At 46.5% G+C, this 23,854-nt stretch overlaps 1 protein-coding gene and 1 non-coding gene across 2 annotated transcripts in view; both read left to right on the forward strand.

The window, feature by feature from the left end:
- The window catches only part of LOC144144228 (venom metalloproteinase antarease-like TpachMP_B), a 33,395-nt gene extending 10,627 nt beyond the window's left edge, over nt 1-22,768 (forward strand). Inside the window, exons 5-10 of the mRNA XM_077675594.1 lie at nt 1,436-1,485; nt 2,973-3,078; nt 7,251-7,334; nt 16,377-16,527; nt 20,612-20,655; nt 22,645-22,768. Coding sequence (XP_077531720.1) covers nt 1,436-1,485; nt 2,973-3,078; nt 7,251-7,334; nt 16,377-16,527; nt 20,612-20,655; nt 22,645-22,759 — 550 coding nt within the window. The 3' untranslated portion in view covers nt 22,760-22,768. The remainder of the gene's footprint in view (nt 1-1,435; nt 1,486-2,972; nt 3,079-7,250; nt 7,335-16,376; nt 16,528-20,611; nt 20,656-22,644) is intronic.
- Trnat-cgu (transfer RNA threonine (anticodon CGU)) lies at nt 4,791-4,863 on the forward strand. The gene has a single exon. It is a non-coding gene; the product is annotated as a tRNA-Thr (tRNA).
- Nucleotides 22,769-23,854: the final 1,086 nt, after the last annotated feature.

Genomic DNA, 23,854 nt, shown 5'->3' on the forward strand with positions numbered 1-23,854 from the left:
TCTTTATTCCCGAAGTGTGTGCGTCTTAAGTCTGTGACGTAGAGGCTGCGCCACTGTCCTTTTTAATTCAACCTATATAGAGTAGAACCTCTATAAACGGAAATCCCTTAAACGGAATTGCCGCTTAAACTGAACAGCAGCCTGTAAGTTGGCTGGCTTTGCATTCAGATGACGTAAAAGAAACTTTCGGTAATCGAAACTAACATTTCCGCGTCGTCGCGTAAACGAAACCGAAAATGAAACTTCTTGTCAAGCCCATTGCCATTAGCATCAGCTGCTGAAGATCCTGATCTTCAAGATGCAGTTGCAAGGTCTCAAACAAAACAAATGGATGCATTTTTAGTGAAAAGTGACTAATCGATGCCAAATAAACTTTGTGAATGCTATGTCGAAATCTCAAGTTTTTTTTTTGCTTTCTGCAATATTTCTGCTACACTATTCTTCTAGTGCTTAGAGTTCTATGAAATGGTATTAAGAGCGTGTGCGCACATAAATTTGCACTTTTGGACATCCCTCACGGTAAGCGGAACTTCTGTTAAATGGAACTAGTTTTTCCGGTCCCTTGAAGTTCCGTTTATGGAGAGTTTACTGTACTGAATTCGCAATATATATAAGTATAAACCCCGAAATCGCAAATACCAGCCGAGCGCCAGCTACGCTTGATGTCCCTCATGGCAGCATCTTTTTTTGATTATATATTGCACTCTAAATGAAAGAAGCACTCACGAAAGACATGGCGGTACTTTTTCACACCTTTGTGAATACTACCTTATGAATACTAGTTTTTTACACTTTTATGAATGCTACCTGTGTGAAAGTACGTTCGTGAGATAAATTTGGTTTTCATCATCACATTGCGATTGTCATAATCACTGCAAGGTGACGGAGCTTATACACAGGGAAGAAGATTTTTTTCCCCAATGGGTCCAGCGAAATACAGCGCTGGAGCGTAACGAGACCCTCAATGGCGTGAACGGTTTTGTATCAGCTCCAAGATGCAAATAGGCTGCATCGGTGGCAGCTTGTAAAAATGATCTATGAGGGGTTGAGAACAAAAAGGGCAACGGCGTCCTACCAGAGCACCCCCATCGGTACAGAACTCCGACGGTACAAAAAAAAAAAAAAGCGGGTAGAAGGAACACCTGTGTGCTCAATATTGCAGCTCAGGTTATAGGAACACAGATGAGGTCAGCAAATAGGGAGCCCTCAATTATAACAATGCCCGTCTCATGTTACACGCGCTGCTCGAGGGTTAGAAATACAAACGCATCGATATTTGCAGCTTTATCGCGAGCCCGTGCAATAAAGATGGCTTGACGTGTAAAGAGTTTTTATCATTCTTTAATTTAGTTTATTGTTTGTCTAACTGAAATGCCTTATTCCATTCCTATGGGAGTGACTTTATTCCGCCCATTCTTCTCGTTTTTCTCTTCAGCAAAAGCTTGGTGTCACTGGGGAAGGGTAATATAACCGGCCCGATAGGAGGTGAGAAAGAAATGTTTGAAATATTTTCGTCTTATTACTGATATTGTGCGTGCGCAAAACACCAACAAGGGCTCTGCGTGGCGTAAAAAGGACCATAAAGTTTAATATTCTGAACAACGCAAGCAAAAGGCGGCCCGGAGTACGAGCAAACGCTCTGTTATGGATGTAGCTGCACACACGCAGAAAACATTGCAATTGTAATCGGGTTTGTTTGCTAAGGTTATTAGGGTGCATACACAACAGTGGCAGCTGCAAGTACGAGGTGTTTTTGTTTACCCGATATGGGCCCTGCAGGTGCCAATTTTATGGTACTTTGCGAAATTGCCGATAAACCCTTAGTGGCTCCGAGCCCTTAAAAGGCTATAGTTATCTTGGGCTGGTCCCAGAGCATACCGCTTCTAGTTTCAACTTTCATTTCGTCACGATTATACTGAAAGTGGCTCAAGAATGTGATTATCGATGGAACTGCAAGGACCTATGTATGAATAGAGTGACGTCACTCGAAGCTCCTAAGCAATGCCGAAGACTAGAATGAAAGGAAGATGTTCAGGGAGATTTTTAAGGTTATCGGATTAGGTAATCTGGCAGCAATATTTGGCTGCCGCGGTTCGTGTTCAGGACAGGTCTGAGAAAGGTCGGTGGAGCGCGCGCCGGGAAAAGGGAACAGCAACTCCGGGGGAGGTCATGCCGCTGCCGCGCTTGCAATACCAGTTTAATTGAAAGGTGAAGGTACCGAGGGGGCGAACAGGAGGCTCCTGGCGGGGGTAAGTGAGCGGGTCCACCTGTGGTGGTGGAGCCATGCGTGGGAGTGGGGCACGGTACTAGACCCCGACAAAATTGTCTATCTTCGCATCACCAAACAACGGACTCCGCGTCCATAGGGGGCTTGTCAACTGGCGACGGCGGCAGCGGCGAAGCTCAACAGCATATCAATAGACGGTCCAACTAGGCCATCACAGTCTTCAAAATTGTAAGCATCCCTCACAATGATGATGAGCTTTGTGAAGGTATTTGGCCAGTTAAACGAATATTGGACCTGTCGCAGTAAAAATAAGAACCGCATGAGGGATGCACGTAAGGCGGAATGGCAAGTTTACTACCCAGAAAAAGTCTGGCGAGAAAAAAATTACACGCACGTTTTCTGGTTGGGATGGTAGCATGGCTTTAAAATACCTTGCAAACAACCGCAAGTGGCAAGTACATGTTTCAGTGGCCACTGCGTCTCAGATACTCTCAAACACGCGCCTTGGTAACACGACAAAAAGTACAAGTAAAGGGCAATATTCCTGCCCTGGGAAACACTGAACTGCTTTCCAGTGGAACTGAACTAAATTGTAACGTCACTGCGTGGACATTGGAAACGGATGGGAGCCGGCCTGTGTAGTTTTGCATGTTACATTTTTGGCACCTTTCTGATGTACGCAAGAGGTGAGGTAGTAGGTACGTAAATCAAGGGTTGTGTGATCCTTGCGACACCGTGCATACAGGTATGGCAACGCGACCTTCCACCTGCCGAAAAGGAGCTGCCGTCGCTGCAGACAACCCCGGAAGCTTCAGTGGCGTCCGCTACGTAGCTCATGAGCTGGCACACACGTGAGTCCTCATGGGAACTCTGATTACTGTTAGATATCCTTAAGTACACAAAAAGGCGGTATTTTCGGAGAGAACGTGCTATTCCTCCATGGCATCCTCTCCGGGAACCATGAGTGGGAGTGGGGCACGGTACTAGACCCCGATAAAATTGTCTATCTTCGCATCACCAAACAACGGACTCCGCGTCCATTTTGTACTCTTTCGCAGGAAAACTTTTAATCACAGTACCGGCATAAAAATATTCGGGCGTTACTTTAACTGATAACCTAAACTGAAAATCGTACGTTGCTAATGTTTGTTCATCTGCCTGTCGTAAATCGTTTACTTCTGCATAAGCTCCGAGACACCATACCTAAAGTTAAATTACAGTCATACACTACACTAATTAGGCCTAAACTGGAATATGCTTGCGCTGCTTGGACCCCTGCACAGCAATGAATATAGACTTGCTAGAAAAGATTCACAGTGCTGTTCTGTTTGTTGATGATGATTTGTGTTTATTGGCGTAAGAGCCGTTCAGTTTGTTTATTCTAAATATCGTCGCACAGATTCCGTTTCTGTGCTGATGCGAAACAAAACATTCAAACTCTGGATTCCGGGGGAAAGTTTTCCCGCTTTAAATGCCTGTACTTACAGCATTTACTCGATCACAGGCACCCCGGTTTTTTTGTGTGTTCGCTATGCCCAAAGTACATAGATTCGAGGTGCTTAGATTAAAAAAAAAAACTAAATTACCGTCCCCGCCATTTTTGGCGCGGCCGTATCTCGAAAAGACGAGCGCAAAGAATAATGTTGGATTTGGCAAGCATTCAAAATAAAAATAGGTGCAGACAGTGAATCCATCGCTTACGTCTGATACGCAGTCACCCTGAGTCCGTTGTGCCGTTTGGACCGCCGCTCTCAGCATCCCCCAGCAGGTCGTCGTGTATTCCGTTGAAATGGTTCCTAATTGAAAACTTCATAAATGACTGGGCCACAGCGCCAACTCGGGCCCGCTTCCACGCGTGTGAAATCCACATTGCCATGGTTGAAAAAAAAATAACTATGGATGTAAGGACCTAGTAGTGTAAGCGAATGCCGCCACATGCAAACCTTTTTTCGCATTTTTGTTCGCAAGAAGGGGAGGGTGCTTAGAAACGGGGAGTTTCTAGAATCACAAAAATGCGGGTAATATATCAGGGGAAACTTGCTTTAGACTCCAGTCCTTTCCTGAAACCCCTTGCTACTCGTGGTACTCACCATTCCCGTGGTACCCGCCGATCCCACCCGGCGGGAAGTTTTTCTCTACTTTCTTTCTTTCTTTCTTTCTTTCTTTCTTTCTTTCTTTCTTTCTTTCTTTCTTTCTTTCTTTCAAAAAATATATCAGACCTACCACATTTTCCTTTTGGGTTTCCTTGGTTTTCTTCACTGCCTACCCTCATTTTTTGTCTTCATTTCTACGAGACCCTCATTTCCCTATGTAATTCTCTATATGCATAGCGAGGGTCTTTGTTCTGGCAGTCTTGGTGCCATACGTAGCTTAAGAGGGTTGAACGCTGGTCGACAGCTCCCGACATGTCGTAGTCGCTCGGGTCACGGCCCGGGGGTTAAAAAAAAGAAGGTCCCCTTCACTCCGAGCAGTCGGAGTGGCGCTGGCTACCACCCCCAAGCAAAGAAAAAAAATTACCTTGAGATAGAGATAAATACCCAAGAAAGTGGAGGAGATAATAGCCCCGCCGGTAGCGTAGTGGTCATCGCACCAGACGCGTATTCTGGAGGTCGTGGGTTCGAATCTGACCCGGCGGGCATCTTTTCTCCACTTTCTTAAAAAGATATATCTGAACTATCACATTTTCCCGGTTGGTTTCCTTGGCTTTCGGGACTGCCTGCCCTTAGTTTCTGTTATATATATATATATATATATATATATATATATATATATATATATATATATATATATATATATATATATATATATATATATATATATATAGCGAATCAGAATAGGAGATGAGGGGCTCGTAGAAATAACACAGAAATAAGGGTTGGCGGTCAAGAAAACCTCGGAAAGCAAAGGGGAGGTTGTGGTTGGTCATTGAAACAAATAAAGAATTTGGAAAGAAAGAAAGAAAGCGAAGAAAAAATGCCCGCCAGGTGGGATCCGAACCCACGACCTCCACGACCCACGACCCACGACACTCGAATCACGGCCCGGGGATTAAAAACAAGGTCCCCTTCACCCCGAGAAGTCGGAGTGGCGCTGGCTACTACCCCCAAGCACAGGAAAAAAATTACATTGACATAAATACCCCAGAAAGCCGGGGGGAAAATCGCCCCGCCGGTAGCGTAGTGGTTATCGCACCAGACCGGTATTCTGGAGGTCGTGGGTTCTGATCCCACCTGGCGGGCATTTTTTCTTCGCTTTCTTTCTTTCTTTCCAAATTCTTTATCTGTTTCAATGACCAACCACAACCTCCCCTTTGCTTTCCGAGGTTTTCTTGACTGCCAACACTTATTTCTGTGTTATTTCTACGAGCCCCTCATTTCCCATTCTGATTCGCTACATGCATAGCGAGGGCCTCTGTTTGGCAGTCTTGGTGCCATAGGGAGCTTAAGAGGGTTCAACGCTGGTTGACCACTCTCGACATGTCGTCGACACTCGAGTCACGGCCCGGGGGTTAAAAAGAAGGTCCCCTTCACCCCGAGAAGTCGGAGTGGCGCTGGCTACTACCCCCAAGCACAGGGACAACATTACATTGCCATAAATACCCCAGAAAGCGGGGGGGGGGGGGGGGGAAATCGCCCCGCCGGTAGCGTAGTGGCTATCGCACCAGACCGGTATTCTGGAGGTCGTGGGTTCGGATCCCACCTGGCGGGCATTTTTTCTTCGCTTTCTTTCTTTCTTTCCAAATTCTTTATCTGTTTCAATGACCAACCACAACCTCCCCTTTTCTTTCCGAGGTTTTCTTGACTGCCAACCCTTATTTCTGTGTTATGTATATATATATATATATATATATGAATAATGAAGAGAAAGTAGGGTAGGCAGTCATGAACGCCAAGGAGGGCAAAGGGGAAAATCTGTCGTCATTTATTTTTTTTGAAACAGGTATAATTTGTTAAAATGTTTGCAAGATAGGCAGAAAGTGGAGACAAACATGCCCGCGGCCGAGATTTGAACTCAAGACCTGCAGAATACACATCTGGTGCGCCCCCCCCCCCTACCACACCTACCTCCAAGCTACTAGTCCAATCTTGGCGGTACCACTGTCAAGCACAGAAAAATACCGAAGTTAGCGGAGGAGAGCACAGCCCCGTGCGTGGCGTACTTACGCTACGCTACGCTACGTAGCGTAGCGTAGCGCTTGGCGTACTGTCTGGAGTGCCTGCCCTTATGTCCCTCATCGCCAAAGCAATTTTGCGTTTTCTGTAGTGTATTTGAGATGCCGAATGAGGTACGATTGCCCTTTTTGCGATACAGAGATAAATAACGGGAAATAACAGCCGAGAAAAAATCCGGCGTTTTTTCTGGAACCGGGAATCAAACCCACAACCCCCGCGTAACGCATGCTGCGCACTACCAACTGTGCTATTCTGTGACGGCTCCCTTCTCGACTTTCGAGCAGTGGTTTATATTCAACTGGCGCCGCCCCTCGACCACCACAGGAGACGTAGAACGTGCTTTCCCAGCGGCCACTACCGAAGACGTGGTCGAAGTCGGGGATAGCCAATCGCATTTGCCGGAAAGGTGGCTTACGCTTCGGCGGAGGCCGACAGCTTACGCAAGCGGCAAGATATATCCTGTGACTCCCTGTTGTCCTTCTTGATTTATTGATTGTAGGTTTAACGCGCCGACTCAATGCAGGCTATGAGACGCGCCGTAGTGGAGGGCCCCGCCTTAATTTCGATCACCTGGGGATCTTTGACGTGCGCCGAAATCTCGCATACGTGCGCCCAAATCTCCCGAAATCTCCTAGTGAGGAGCTTTAGCTTTTCGCCTCCATCAGAAAAGCGGCCGCCGCGGTCGGGAGTCGAACCCGCTACCTCGTGCACAGCACCGCAACGCCTTAGCCACTGAGCCACCGCGGCGGGTCTGTTGTTCTGCCTTCCGGTTGAATGCCTTATGATGGTTGCTTTACTATACCAGCTTGCACCGGTTCAATTGACCTGAATCACATGTTTACGGCCGCCAGGTTGGGAGCCCCTGATTGCGACCGGAAAGGCTACGGCGTCGACATCCCCATGTGCAAGAAACAGGTCATAGAGAATTATGTTTCGTAAGTCTTTTCCAACTTATAGAATGTGTTGACGGCTCACACGTTGGTGGTTCTTTGCTTAAAGAAACTTGATTTTTTTTCTTCCCACGTGGCAGAAGCTAACGTGACTGAAATCTCCGGTTGACTTGCCATTGGAGGCAAAAAATGTTTTAATTTTTGTAATAAGGTGGTATATTTGAGATGAAGGTGCGAACGAACGTTTGAGCAAGAAACGCATAAAAGTGTTTTTATCGCTTGGGGAAAAACACGTATTTGGCAGTAGCTTCTTTTCTGTATCTTGGAATTTGAATTTGATCTCATGCCGTGTCCAGCGCTCACTACGGCCACCAATTTAAGTTAAATTCTAAATGGATATATAAGTAAACGCCCTGCAGCGCTTCGCATATGTATGCGCGAATGTGATTGCATGCGAAGTCTTGTAGCCAACGCGACATGAAAAAAATTGTCATCGGGTTGATATGCTCATACATGCATGTGCTCTTGTGTCAACCATTTTCAGCAGTATGCTTATTTATTGCTTGAGAATGGTCTGTGCGTGCTGCTTATGGCGCTTTTGTTATTCGAATTTACAAATGCTTAAGTTTTGTTTTTTGAGGATTGCTTGTTTCGGTTTAAAATGCTTCTACGTACCAATAGATTCTATGTTGTCTATAGGGGTGGCAGTGTATCAAGGTGAAATAATTTAAGAATTGAGTATGGTTATTAGCGACATCTGAAAAAAAGTTTTTAATGCGTATTTTTATTTAAAACCTTCAGCTACGCCCGAAAGCCGGCAGAGAGCGCGAGAAGCATTTGTTCCAAATATCGAAACTCGCAACGGAGGGCAACATTGATGGTCTTTTCTGGGTTATGTTTCTGCTGTAGGCGGACGAAATGATTTGGAAAGTTATGATTCCTTGAAAATGATTTTTCAAATTCTTTTTCTGCCAATGCTTCTGTTACGTAAACTCAAGCAATTTTGCACCTACGGACGTCCTCTCTTGAAGACAGAAGGGAAAAAGAAAATGAGGGGAGTAAAATATTGCCACGAAGCCAAAGACGACGCAAATATCTTCAAGCAAAACAAGTTTATTGGAGCGAGCTTGCGCTCCCCTAACAACTCAAAGAATGCACAGGCGGTGAAGCAGCAGTCAGCAAAGTGACGTGCGCAAGCCAGCGTCGGGAAGTCGAATGGCGCAGCGTCTGCTCTGCGGGTATTTATATTCCGGTGCGGGCGTTTCTCTAACCGTCGAATTACATCGAGAACACTGTATATAAAGGAAGACGGTTCTATGCCAGTGGAGTTAGGGCGACACATTCACCCTATCAAATGAGATAATCCGAGCAGCGTAAGAAAGAAAGAATGGAACATGCGCTTCACTCGGGGCACAGATAACACAGCCTCGGCGCAGCCCGGCTATAAAAGCAAAAACATAAATAAACAAATCTAGTGCATGGTTCGCGGCAATATTCTTTTGAGTAAACCGGGAATTTTCATGCATGAAACCTGTTTGTCTTGAAATATATTGTACCGGGGCTGTTAGGCCTAACAGATATTTGCTCAAATGTGTGAAGCTGAACACCGGGAAGATGAACATATGGACACTTAAGCTGACTATAGCTTCTGGTGCTTCGAGAAGCTGGAGGTAGAAGAGTATGATGACGATTGCGACTCAGCTAGGCTAGCGTGAGCTCTTGGACATTCTGCCAAGCAGTTTTTCCTGTAAATAGCATTGTAAATAGGTCATTTCTCAATGTAGCAACATATACTATTCTCGTTTCACATAGCAGCCCGAAAATGCTAGACTTGAAAAAAATACCCCTTTTTAAAACGTTAACAACCACTCCCCGAAAGAGAATAGGGGTGCGCGCGAAGCTTATGACCAGCCAGTATAAGCCAAACCAAACCTAAACTCGAAACGCGTAACCAAACCCTTAACCAAACCCAAAGCCACGCCTGATCAACCTAAACACATACCCAATCAACCCCAACCCAACCCTTACTCAACCCAAGCCAAGCCACACTACCCCACTGGCTGAGCTTGATTAGATTTAAAAAATAACCATACCACACACACAACAGATCATACCACACACACACACACACACGCGCGCACACACACACACACACACACACACACACACACACACACACACACACACACACACACACACACACACACACACACACACACACAACAGAACCATATCACACACACATACAACAAATCACCTCTTATCACATAAGGAATCACCCCATAACCTCATTCAAGACCGCTGGCGTGCCCTCTGTCACGCTATGCCGCCCAATCTCCCGGCATGCAACGCGGCCCATCAACGGCGGCGTTAGTGCCAATGGCGCTCCGGTAAACGGGGACGTGAGTCTGTAGCGCACCCATTCAAATTAATCCCTCATCTCCCGGCGTGCAGTGCGGCCTAGCAATGGCGACGCCCGTGACAACGACGTAGCGCAAGGACCACCTCCAACACTTTACATATGAATACAGTGTGTGAATAGCGCAATCGCGTAGACGTCAACTTCACAACGCGATGGAGCCAGATTGGATTCTGACCACGGGAATCGTTTTGAAGCAAGGCTTTACTACTTTCGTCCAGTGGTATCGTGGAGGATGCGCAAGTTAACCTTTTGACCGGAAACACACAACCAGCGACACACCCCTCGAAGCGCATCGCGTGATTCGCCGGGCCCGCTTTGGGCGATGTGCAGAAGGTTCCGTTTTCAGTCGTTCTGGTCAGCACGAGCGGTGGCCGCCGTCACCGCTGTGGGCGATCAGCTGATCGGCAGCCGACAACCTCCCCGCAGCCTCCCACGCATGCGCCGCTGTGTCGTCTCGGGCTACGTAACTCGTCTCGCAACCGGCGAAGAGGAACGGCGCGTTTTCCGCGTTCGCCGGGCCTCCTCCTGTGTGCATTGCACGGGACCAAACGGCGTTGAGCCGTCGTCGGCAATGCAGCTACATCCAAGGTTAACCAAGCGAAACATACTCAACCAGACTAAGCCAAGCTTGTGGTTTCAATATCCGAGCTTAGCTGAGCTAAGGCGCAGCCATTTTTTTTACTTGATGCGCTTGGTTTTTTGCAAAACCATCGCAGTGCTTCCACGATAAAAGTTAGGCGATACAAGCTTCGCTTGAAAATTCGAAGTACACCCAATATTCTGCCTTCTAATGCCTTGCGGTGAAGAATGTAGTTTTGTCTGTGTTGCTTGGCTGGGGGTACAATTCGTGCTACTTTGACTTTGTAAAATAATTTTAAAGTACAGTGAACGCCATGAGCGCACTCACGCAGATACAAAAATATGCAAAGCACGCATGAACAAGACACACACAGGCACCCAAGCACAAGACTGTCCTTACTGGCATGCAACAGAAGAAACAAAAAAGAGTACGCTTGAAGCACAGGATAACATAACCGGGCATGTTCACGTGTCTGACTTACACATTTTAATACCTACCTTTTTGTTTGCTGCTCTTTGCCCTAACAGGTATCGCGCCAAGAAACATCTAACAATGATCATCATCATCGTCATCATCATTAGTGTTCGCGTGCTGGTAAAAAAAAGAAAGAGAATCCTGAAGTGTAATATGTGGCAACACCGAAGATGTCTGCGCACTTTGGCGCCGAACCTACAAAGACATGTCTAAAACAGACAAAACTTTGTCCGCATTCCGATTTTGTACATTCCTAACCAGTTTCAGGACTTCACTTTTTGGAGGGTACTCGGGCCGACCAAAATGCCTCGCCAGGTTACCTCTGTTCTTCAAAAGCATTCAAGTTGTAGAGTTAGTTGGCTCTGGAGCAAGTATTCGAGTGATTCTAGCTAATCTGTTATCCCGTCTGCGGTAGATGGAGTGTTTTTACTAGCAGTTGCTTACACAGCGCCAGTAAGCAAAGCAAAGCCCTCTGCTGTCAATTCTCCCGCGCTTGTTTATAAAAGTCCCATGTGGGCTAAATATGTGTCTGTTTATGCTTTGAAGAAATATTCCCTGGCAGCTCTCTCAACGCTATACCGGACCCGAAACACATTGTTTTCACAAACAGTCATTGTAACTACTGGAAACAAGTTAAGTTTACTCAAGACAACGTCGTTGGTGAAATAATAGGGGTATGGTAAAGCGTACTGGTCAACTCGTTAACACAATGCTAGCACTGAATTCGAAAGATGAAATGCAAGTGGAGGCAGCACTACAACAGCACAGTCATGCTCCTTACGGTGGCTGTATTCAGCGGCCGCTCACAAGTATCGCACGAACAAGCCCCTCAGATGTCATTAGGACCTGGCTGAAAAGTTTAGCGAGCTGCCAATGCTTCATTTGTTTTTGTTGTTACCCATCATGCTGCTGAAGTTGGGATTACGATTGGGATCAGTGCTTTTCGGGCAAGCCGGGTTTTTAATAAACCAGACTCACATTTTAACATGACAGTGTTTTATTCCGGGATTCACTAAGATTTCACTTACGTCATATGCGTCACGGAAAAGACGCCAGTACAACGAAGCATGATGATGATGGTGATTGCTATTTGTTTCCCTATTTTAGCGGGGTGATGACATGTCATTTTACCAAAAAGGACTAATATACCTATGTTTTATACTCTAGGTTTAAAGGGAAGGTGAAGCGGTTTTAGAATTAAAAGAAAAGTTGACTAGCAGCAAGTACACATTGAATAGTTCATGTGTACGAAATATTTTCGCAATACATGCAATAGAAGCGGCGCAGTGAGCAAACAAAAGTGGCCCGATGCCCCGCCCCCATCTCGCCGCGCGATGCCGGAAGACCGAAGAGCGCGGGCGAAAACCGGCTGAAAAACGTAATACCTGGACTTCCGGCCGGATCGGCCGCCTCGGCCATGCTCTTTTCGCCGTGTTTCCTTGCGGATGATACTTGTTGTTGTTGTGGTTGATAGCACTCATTTGTACAATTTTCGTGTTCAAAAAGTATGCACGAACGCCAAACGAGGCATACGTTATCATGCCGTATTCCTAAGCAGAATAATGCCACGCCGGGATGCTTGATAACACACGGAAGCGACAGCCGAGGTGGCTGTGCTTGATGACAGAGAATATACTGAACTACGTTAAATACTTTGTAAACCGCTCCAATGCGATTTTTTTTATTTTTGATGCGACGGACGTGAATGTTCACATTAGATCCTAGATTTAGAAAGGACGGGGAATACTGCTGTACTTTGGCCGGGGATGTTTCGTTCCATTCCAGAAACCAAGTCACATTTGTTCAGGAAATACTTGTTTCGTTAAACGCGTCGGTTTTCTTTCCGTATGGGCTCAGGACAGTGTTAAAAAAAAACAATTTTTTTGGCGAAACTAAAACAAGGGGCCAATCCTGATAGAAGTTCTCTCCCGGCTAAGGGGTAAACAGTATTCCTACAGAGTAAAAGAACCAAGACAACCAGATTACTTATTTTGCAAGTATACATGTCACGATAAGGTGATGTTTGTTTGGAATTAAAAAAAAACACCACTCCGAACCACCACCGTGCCATAATTTGTGTTGACTGCGGGGGCCTAATTTTTTGCCCAAGATTCCGTGTGGCTGCATATTATAACCTGGCAAGCACTTGTTGTCACTGAACCTCAAGTGTGCTCCAGTGATAGTCGGTGATATATATAATGATGATACTAAAAAGATTAGGAGCGAAGAGGAAATATACGGCCTCTGTCCGACTAGCGCGGTAAATGCTTAAATCTAGAAATGCTGAAACAGGCCAACAATTCATTATCACAAACGTTTGGTGATTGTTACCTAAAGTAACGTAACTACAACATAACTGCCTTGTCCGACTGGTCTGTTAATTATAACGAGGTGGCCGTAATATTGTAGCAGAATGCGCAACGCACAAGCGAAAATCAAGCCCTACTACAGCCAATAATGCTGAGCAGGCACTAGTATGCTGCAGTGTTTTCAGAATAAATGCATGTGAAGCAGTAAGACGCCACTCATCGAAGTGCAGCTAGCAATCGCGGAGGCGCCGTAGCGTCGCTGCCGACTGGCGCGCGCGTGTGGGTCTGTGTACGGGGATGAGTAACGGGGCTGGGGTGGGCGACAACGAACAAAGGAAATGCGGAAGCAGAGTCTGCTTGTTGGTTTATGCGTGTACCGGCAAGATGTGTCTCGCATATACGTTTACAGCGCATGAACGCTATTTTTTCGCGCAGTGCACGTACGTGCTTTTCGCTGGTAGATTGTTTATAAAACGCCCATTAATCTTCGGCATAAATGGTTTTGTGTATAATAAGAAACAGTTAAGGCAGTACCTAATATTAACATAAGGTATAAAATCCCCCTATGCTATTTGCCTAATTCAAAAATATTTTGATGGAACCCACTAGTCGACGTCACAGTCACTACTTTGGGGTTCTCTGTCGTGTAAAGCAAATTTAAGCTCCAAGATAATTGAACCAACAGCACGGAAAATTATAAAACAAACTTCCAGTCATGTGCGAAAATTAAACTGCAAGCTAAATTGCCGCAAAGGCAACCGTGCGATCGTTCGCAATGCTTCCGACAACCCGCGCGGCCGAAGGGTGTCCTCCTTTTACGTCATGACGGGCGCAACCAATCAGGCGCGTCAAAAGACGAAAAGCCCGCGTCTTTCAAACGGGGTCGCGCTTTTTGCAAAATAAATGCCACTTGGACTCGTGTACGATAAATTTCAATGTGATATTCGGAATCAGCGCGCAAGAAACTATATAACTGTTAATCTAACTCAAATTTTTTGGAAAGCGCTTCAGCTTCCCTTTAATACTAGCGCTGCTTAGGGCAGGCAAAAAAAGCTTATTAGGCAGTGCCATACCTCGGCAAAGTTGGCGCGGCTCACTCCAACTCACTTAGGTGACTATTTGTTGTATTGCGCTCGTGAAGTAAGCGTACCCCGAGTTTCCACAATAGGTCAGGTCTAGCAATTGCATTTCGTAGACGGAAAAGCGTTCGCAGATGCGTAGTCGTGCTGCTGACCGCTGTGGTTGTTCGCCCAGCGCAAAAAAGTGCTTCCCGCACCCTAGTTTTACGCTGTACGGTAAAAATATCAGTTGATTTTATTTCCTTAGTACCTATATTGACTTCGCTGACTCTTCTCCCGCCTTCAAGAGGCCTTATATTTTCCTACTGGCGTACCAGTAAGCAAAGCGTCGCATGTGCGCTTGTGCAGCGCTTGTGTGAAGCGACCTTCACTTGGAGCTAGATACAGTGTACAAACTAACCAAGTAAAGAAAGGCACATTCTTCCATTCACAAACGTGTCCTGGCTTCGTTTCAACTGAGCGAACGAATTGCGACGACCCGTCGGCGGCCGGCGGACGAAACGCTGGGCCGACTGACTCTGTCTGAAGGCCAGGGAGCCGTGCAGTAGCGCAGCCAATTGCGAACTCGGCACCTCCTGACGTCACACGAAAACGCCACAGAAAATGGGCGAGCGTAAAGAGAGGAGGACAGCATTTAATTTTTCTACTAAATAAAATCGCGTAAACGCGCCCAGAGTGGTCGAAACATGGCCTGGGGACTCCGGGCTACAATTTGCGCTAGTAATCCCGCAATGTTTACATATAACTTCAGTGTCCCTTTAAATCCTAGGGCTCCTGGAAGCCGAATATTTCCCTCGTGTAAATTTGGATGGATACCCTCACATTCTAACACTATGTGCCGCATAGTTTCTGTTTCTTTTCCGCAGACCACGCATACCCCATCATTTTGTGAATACTTCCCCACAAAGCTCTTAGTTCGCAAGCAACCTGCTCTAGCCTCAAAAAGCAAAGCACTGCCCAGGGAATTATTGTGGAAATTTTCCTTTCTGATGTTCAATTTATCAGCCCTGTACATCTCTAACGACGTTTTAGCTTCCATTTTTTCTCTCCGTTTATTCGTTTCGATCCTCCTTGCCTCCTTTTTGGTTACCTTGGCTGTATTGGATTCTCCACTGTTTCTTCTGTATTTCATCATTAGCCATCTAGTCTTCCTTAAGCACTGCGTGTCCACGCTTTTCAAGTATAGGTACCTAAAAACCTTAGCTGCCCACCACCTTCGTTGATCCATTGCTTTCAACCTCATCTCAGAACGTATTTTACTCTGTGCTTCTCGAACATCAAATGACGCCCAGCCCATATCTCCATGTAATGCTTCGTCAGTTGCTTTACCATGCGCGCCTAAGGCCAAACGTCCTACCGTTGTCTAGTTCATTTCAAGGCCCGATAGAACGTCTGATTTGAAGCAGAGTACAGCATTCGCAAATGTGAGACCCGGAATCATTACTCCTTTCAAGCGGCCTGTAAAGGGTGCATCCCTGCATGCATGGTCTTTTTGCGGGGAAGCAACCTTTAGTACTAAAGAGTACGTTATACTTAGGGTAGTTCGTTTTCGGGTTTTATATTTTAACAGGAGCATGTTTTATGCCGGGATACACCAAAAGATCACTGACGTCATATCCGTCACGTAAATGACGCCAGTACACCTTTGCCGAAGCGACCCGCCAGCAGGACGTCACTCGCCAAGCTCACCCACAAGACAGCCGCTGACCCGCAAATCATGTTCAGCTGCAGATTTCGCTGCACATTTCCCTTTCGTGTTTTACCGACCCCTATGAAAGAGGAATCAACGACACTTTTTGTCTTCATTGCGCGTGGAAACGTCAGAATGACTCTGCCATCATATCCGCTGTGCAGTTTTTTGTTGTGTGCCGATAGGCTTATGCTCGGATGGTAGTTTCTTTTGCCTCAGCCATTATTTTCTGCCTAGAATGACGGTCGGGGCGCAAATCGGATGTCACTCGGGGCGTAACTGGGATGTCATTTCGAGTCCCCTTACTCCGCACCCCTCGCCATCATCCACGGAGTGGAGATGCTGCCATTTATTTGTACTGCAGAGTCACATGTTGAACAATACCGGGAGGCCTGATGAATTTTCTGATCGGGTTGCGTACGGTATTTATAAAGGACAATTGCAATTTATTTGGTGAAGGGCAGACCGAACGTTGTTTTGAACAATGAAAAAGGAGTCATCGCATTGTGAATGCTACTGCTTCTGATTTGCAGGACCCTAAAAGACTATTGCATAAGAGAAACAGCTGCTCCATTATTTAAAGAATACCCAAGAGATTTGCCCGGAGAGGCAATCACCGAAGAGGAGTATTGCAAGAAGCGGCTCGGGAAGATAGCATACGGATCTGCCATTACTATAAAACGGGTAAGTTACGCCCATATGCGATTTTCTGGAGAGCCGTACTTTTATATTAAAACAAGACAAAGAAAGTAACCGAAACGTGGTGCGCCTGGTTTAGATTTTCAGCTTAAATTAGTATACAAACATACGTCCCGGACAATGACGTTTTTATTGAGGATCAGGTACTCAAATTTCGCAGTAAGTTCAGCCCACTGCCATCAGAGGGAAGATGATCACCCAATAGTCGCTGAAAAATACATTCGAAGGGAAATGTGTGTAACATATAAAACGCACTTCGTAACAAGTCAATGGAAAATCTAACTTCCTTCGTTACAGTATTAGAACATTATTCAAATAATTTTTTTTCTGGCATTTGGGTCAAATTCATAACGAAGTGAATATAGACCGAGACTATACATTCTGTGCAGGGCTTTGACAAGCGACAGCCTCGTGTGAATGAAGTTTTGCTGCAGCCTAGGTAGATTTCTGTTTGTAGTGTCTTTACATATTTCACAGTTTTGAATGTTCAACATGATTGTGGTTGGGGACTTGGTTTACTGTATTTGTACGGCCGTAAAGTGTTGTCGAAACCTAGCTGAGTGGCTAGTCCGGGTCCTCGTGACGTGTTACCGGCGCCACGGCATCCGTACCGACGACGTGGCCATTATGAACTCCTGATTCCTACTGTCTCGAGAAGCACAATACGAGCAAGAAAATGATTACGCCGTTGGGAGCGGACACGGGCGCGTGACTATGCTGATCACGTTAACGACTATCAGGAAGGGCAGTAGAACAAAAGGGTAGTCAGTTGTCCCTATCGAATTGTGTCATGCATCAATCGCATTGAGAGGAACTGAATATCCACACCTGCAGAGTGTGCCATCCGCATTTCCCGCGAGTGAGGGCAAGATATAAAGGCGTACTGATACAAAAATTTTATGTTACATTTTTGTTGCTTTTGTCGATGCCTAAAAGAACCATGAAGACAAAATACAAGTTTGGTTTATTCGAAAGATTTCGTGCTTTAAGTGTCCCCAGAGGTTGTCCGGATGCAAACAATGCTTGATTCACTGAGAAATTAATCAATTTACGTTAAAATTTTCATTTTTCCTCTAAATCGTGTCTTTTCGTGGTCTGCAATGACATCACAGGAAGCGACCGCGCTGCAGCCAGTTGGAAAGCCTTGTTTACCGTTATACCGTTAGTGAACCTAGATGGCGCCACCATACCATGGCAAGCCGTTTTCAGCCTCTGGTTTGTTTTTGACCGTGTTTGAACCAGGCGTGCTTTTGTTCAGAGAGGAGGAGGAGGAGGAGGAAGTGATTGTTGGGGGGGGGGGGGGAGGGGGGAAAGAGGCCGGTAACTGTTTGGCGTTACGCCGACACCTCAGAGAGAAAATCGTTTCGTGAAACAGAGTGCTCGCTCGTCAAATATGGTCACAAGACACCGTTGCTTGCGTCAATCGGCTAGTGTCGTCTAAAACTACCCCAAATCCCCGCAGTCTTGTGCAGCTAAAGCAAGCATAATTCGCGCAGTACCAACAGCAGTGCGCATCGTTACTTCTATGTTTACGTGTGCTTTCGTAACTTCCACTGTTTGTCCCACCATTCTGACTGATATAAAAAGAATGTGTCCTAAATTTAAGCGCAAATGGCTCGTTCGGCAAGCTTATAAGTTCTGCCTTATTTGCGTTTGCTTTTGCCGGGTTCCGCCGATCGCAGAGCTGGCTGGAATGACATCATAGGTTCTGTTGCGGGGAATGAGCGAGTGGGTCGCATGGCCATTCCCGTTTTTCCTAATTATACAGCTTATTTGAGCCAAGTTTACAATAAAAGTGGTGCCAGTATGATTCTAACCAGGCAATCTTTTGAATGAACCATACTTGTCTTTTGTCTTCACCCGAAACATCACTTTAAGTACCTCAGCGCGCAATAATTAATTACATTGAACGGCTTTAAAATCGTTCGTTTCAAATTCCCGCACTTTCATCCCGAAAGGCGCATATGACGGAATCCCGGCATGACCTCACCGCTTTTTGCGGAGGTCAAAACACTGCGGAGGCCGGTGGGGGCGTTGTTTCGACCGCGCCGCCACCGCACTCTTAACCAAAATGGGAGAAAATGAGACGAACTGCAGCATTTACGCCTAGCAAAGGACTGAAGAGAGCAGCGCAGAGCCGCTAGCACGCGCGTCGCGCACTGTTTGCGTTGAGAAGGAGGGAAACGTTTGAGCGAAAAAAGGAGTGGTTGAGTTTCAGTTTCAATCACGAGCTGTTTACAGCTCAGAGCTGCATAAATACGATTAACTAAACTTATTTTAGAGAGGAGGAAAAAAAAACCGATGCGTGATTTGCTAGCTCGCGACCAGCAAGAGAAGGTTAATGTGAAAATCTAAAAAAAAAAGGAGAAAGAGTCCTAATGCGGGCTTGTTGGTACATACTTAAATATCGAAAACAGCGTGCGGTCTCGTCTCACCTTTCTTTGTCCCGTCGTACCGCTGTTTTGGATATTTCAGGAAGAGTGTATTACACCGGGATGCATAGCAGAATTTTCAGACGCTGGCTGCGTTGGCATTCACGAAAAGGCATGGTGTTAACGCAAGCAGATGGGGGCAGCGAACACGAACGACTCGGAACGCGGATTTTCAACGTAGTCCTTCTCGCGACCGGCCTATGGTCGGTGGCCACACACATAACAATTAAAAAAACATACGAACAAGCAAAAACATACGTTGGGGACACACGCAATAAATTACGGCAACTTCACAATGTCTTTGTCATTCTGATCGCGTCAGCGTTCGCCAGCACCGCATATCTTTAACAGAAGAAAAGATTGTGTTCGTGTTAGTGCTTTGGCGAACCTAACACGCAGCAAATATTTTCCAATACAGCTTTTACCGCGCGGAATCGCAAGGCCAGAAGAAATACATAGCACAGGAATCCACGTACGCACAATGTTCACTGGAGTGCACATGAGCTTTTTATTTCATAGAACACCAGTCATATTTACAGATCAGACAAGCAGAAGCAGTGGTATAGCAGCGGACTCTACTTGACCCGCCTTAACTTTAAATGCTTCTGGCGCTCCCTTTGAAGAGCCTTGTTCTTGTTCAGTATTTGTAAAGAAATGCAGCCTAGTTACCACCACAAACTGGACAATTTTCGCAGTAAGTTCTTGGCGATGAAGCTCGCCCCCCTACTTGGCGGAGTGTTACACTGCTCAAAAACTGCATAAAGTCGTGCACACTGAAAGCGTGAAGTTTCTCTGTTGAGAAGAACAACGCAAATGCATCCTCTATAAAAAAAATTCCAACTATTACAATTGTGGCCAACGCATCGCCAGGGTTCAAAAGGCCTCGCCTCTCAAACTGTTGCGTGCACACACTATCCGCAAAGGGTTCAGCTGCTGCTGCGGTGGCTGTCAGGCCAGAAGCCCACTGCTGGCAAGAAATTTTGCCATAGAACTTTCTGGTTACATATCCTGCACGTTCGGTAACCGCTTCAGCACCCAGGCACAAAACATTTTCGCGCTTTCGACGCCATCAGTGCACCCAGTGTTACCTATTACATCGCACATGAATTGCACGATATCACGCACTACACACCCTTGGCACAGTGGCACATGAGCTACGCTTCCGAGCTTCGACGCGACGGCGATCGCCGTATACAGCGGGATTTACTACGCGGGCGAGTGGGCGGGCGCGCCGGCGGGCGCGCCGGCGGGCTCGCCGGCGACTACACCAGCTAGGGTGCCTGGATGTTCCTCCTCGCCCGCCCCTCCGACGGAGGGGCGGGCGGAGGGGCGGGCGAGGAGGAACATCCAGGCACCCTAACACCAGCGGTGTTTCAGCTCCCCTAGCGGCGCCGGAAAATTTCATCGCACATCGCGCTTCTCCTTTCCACGGCGCGGATACGTCGCCCGTCACACTTCCCCCCTCTAGCCACCATACCTAAAGACCAAACACGCCAAGATTAGGGCTGTGTGCAAAATGAAGGGACCAAACGTTGGACCCCCGACGCGAATGGGACCAACGGAAAGACTAACAACGCCCTTTGGTCCCTCAACGTTGCTGTTGCTCGCCCTGACGGGGGCCCTCCGACTTGTTTCAGTGTTTCTACTTGTTCGGCGGCCAGCGGGGACGGACGTGCGAAAGGTGAGCTGCGGCGGCGGCGGCTTTTCCCGATTCGCCCTTTTTTTTTTGAAGTTCGTGAGCTTGCACGTTAGCGTCAGTGTGAGTTTTTTTTTAACCAACGCCAGTCGATTCGCTTGCCGTTACTGCCGACAACGACCTAATTTTTATTTATTGCGGTCAATATTTACCTAACTTTTTACTTAACCCTAAAATAGTAAAAACGCAATTTTTCTTCAAATGAGCGGCCCAACCGCATTGATAACCACCCCAGCAGAAGCAGCGTACAAAAAGCAACCTAACCGCTAACTTTTCTTTCTTTTGAAATAGCAGTTTTCATAAATTTGTAGCCAGAAATGTGAAAGCGTGGTTAACACGTGGTCGAGACTCTAGAAGGGCTCTAACTTTTTAGGCGAACACACGAACACTAATATAACAATATGGTGCTGTTAGGATACAAGAATTACTCGCAGACATATTTAATTTTAAACGAAAACGTGATATTTTAAGCAGAAAAATTACACAACGTTTGGCAAAACGCCGAATCTGCAAGGGACGCGATACACTCTCAGGCTGCGTAGGGCAAAAATAGTTGCACCCTCGTAACCGCAACTACGTCCAGAATAAAACTAGATAATAACGGTTAGAATCTGATGTCAATTGGCTGAATACGGCATTTTTCTCCATATTTTGCGGAACCCTAACTTGTAATCTGCCGGACCACAGCAGAACATCAACATGAAGTTTTCTTCGAAGGCGCGGTCTGACCGCCGTAATAAAAAGCCCTCTAACAGAACCGTAGTATGTTTCTGTACCTCACGGCGAGTTTTTTTTAGAATAGTGCTTTCTGATGGCCCCTTTTCCCTCCAACTGACCGCCACGGCGAACCTAAAATTGCACTAAGGCGCCCCCCCTCCCCCTCTCCCCCCCACTTCCCCCCCACCAAAAAAATGTTTGGATTTCGGGGAACTCGTGCACAAAACATACTCGTCCTGCAGTCCTTCCCGCACCCACCCGTCACCCGCACCTTTCACATGAATCTCACAGTAGCAGGCGCACGCTCGCGTGACTAATCTACATGGCCGAAAGCTTCCTTTACTTTTTTTTTAAATTTTCGTTGCTCCCTCACTGGCAGCCAAGCGCTCGCGGCGTGGTCAGCCTCAAACATTTTTGCCCCTTTCCTTTGGACGCCTTTTTTGTGTGCACATCCGAACTCAGTGTGAACTGTCTGCAGAGAGGAAATAAAAACGTGCAGCCATAGCCACTCCCCATGCAGCAAGCTGAGGGGACGCTCTTTTGTTTGTTTCGCCTGAGTTGAACATTGCTAAATTTGTTAAAAATTAAGAAAATTTGGGTCTTATTACATTTTTGAAATAAAAACGCACTGTTCGACACCACAGCCAGAAATAAATAATGACCTTGTTCTACAAACCCGCACCATAAGCGCAGGAAAGCAGGTTTCCTCCAATAATTGAATATTTCTTCCTGTTTTTTATTTTTGATTGCAGTCAAACCATTTTGATTCAGAGCTGGTGCTGACAGGAAGTGTCTCTTTAATTACATGGCTCGTGAAAGCGAGGGAAGAGGCCCTTGTTTCGTGCTACGTAAGCCTCTGAGCACGATAGAGAACCTGTATGCGAATAATGAGCAATCTTTATATTTTCTGTTGCCCTGATTCAGTGGTCCAACGCGTTGAGTTAGGGAGCATGAGTCCCCAGGTCCTATTTCTGGTTTGAGCGGCGTCTTTTCTGCTGGAGTCAGAAAAACAACACAGTCTGAGTTTCGCATGTTAACGACCGTGGCCATGCTCTTAATTAATCCGTAGTCTTGTACTGAGTGCACTTAACAGGCCACGTTTGGCTGCACTGCATAAAGCGTTGATTTTGCTTCTATCTTTTTGCTTTTTGGGTTTTTTTTTATGGATGCTTGTTAGGGCTGCTGGAAACTGTTTTTCTCAGTTTTGCGTCCTACCACGAATAACACTTGTTTTGTTGCCCAATTTCTTTCCTGCAGGAGCGGGACGACATTCGCCCATTGCCGACAGCGGCACGGAGGACGGTTGTCTCCTCTCAACGGACAAGTACCTCGTAGAAGCGCTGTGCGCTTGCGCCACGTACAGCAGCCATGAACACCCGGAATAGCCCAATGCTGGGCGCATCGCCGTGACAAGGTGTGCCTAACGGGCCTTTAAATAGCGACTCCAACATTAAGAGTAGAGTACGGTTTACTTGTGTTGTGTATGTTGCTGACACAGTGTTGCAATAAAAGCTTGAAAGTGACATTTTCTTTGTCGTGGATATTTCAAGTGGCCAAGAAACACTGTTTCTGGCCTCTTGTGTTTACTCGTGCCTTCTGAATTGTCGGTCTAATGGAACGACAGTCACTCATGGAGCATTTGCACGAGCCAGCACTACGTCTTTTAGTATGCATGGTTAATCCAGAGGGGAGCATTTGCAGGAATGAACTCTTGAAAGCATCAATTGGTCTAGGGGGAGTAATGGGAAAGATTAACAATTGATACTCAGAAGACCAACGGTTGGTCTCCAGTGGACTAACAGGGTGGACTAACAGTTGATCTGCAAGGGACCAACAGTTGAACCATCAAGGGACTAAGTGTAGAGGGACTAACAGTTGGTACCCTTGCCGTTAGTCCCAAAAAGGACTAATTCTAGTGGCAACGCATTTAGACCCCAAAAGGACTAACACCGATGCCCCGTTAGTCATTTTTGGCTAAGAGTGCGGAGCTGAACAGCTGAGCTGCCTGAAGGTGCTTGGCTTACAATTGCGGCGGAAATTCAATGACCGCTTTTTATAAAAATCCTCACGGCGACTACTATTACGATTCCGGGATATATTATAGCTTCCTTTCCCGTGTGTGGAACCTAATTTTTGCCAGCAGTGCCTTTCTGGGCAGCGGTTACGCATGTAACTCGGGCTACGTGAACCCGTTTGCGAATGCGCCGGCGCCCAGTTGCCGCTCGCGGGGCCAGCACGAAAAGTGACGTCCCGAGATTTTGACGAGCGCTGTCCGCGTCACTTCTTTTGGCTACCACGTCATGAGGTTATGCTGATGTCCATTTGCTGAGTGCCGCTCCGCATGCTCTTACGTCGGCGCGATAAATGAGATCAAATTAAAGTATGTTCTTCGCGTCGCAGGCCGCTCATATTTTAGCCAGGGTATTCTGTTGAGTAAAGGAAGCGAACTGTGCAATAATATGAACGC

This window comes from Haemaphysalis longicornis, unplaced genomic scaffold (assembly GCF_048455015.1).
Source record: "Haemaphysalis longicornis isolate Haplotype H1 unplaced genomic scaffold, Haemaphysalis longicornis Haplotype H1 scaffold_67, whole genome shotgun sequence".
NCBI classification, from domain to species: domain Eukaryota; kingdom Metazoa; phylum Arthropoda; class Arachnida; order Ixodida; family Ixodidae; genus Haemaphysalis; species Haemaphysalis longicornis.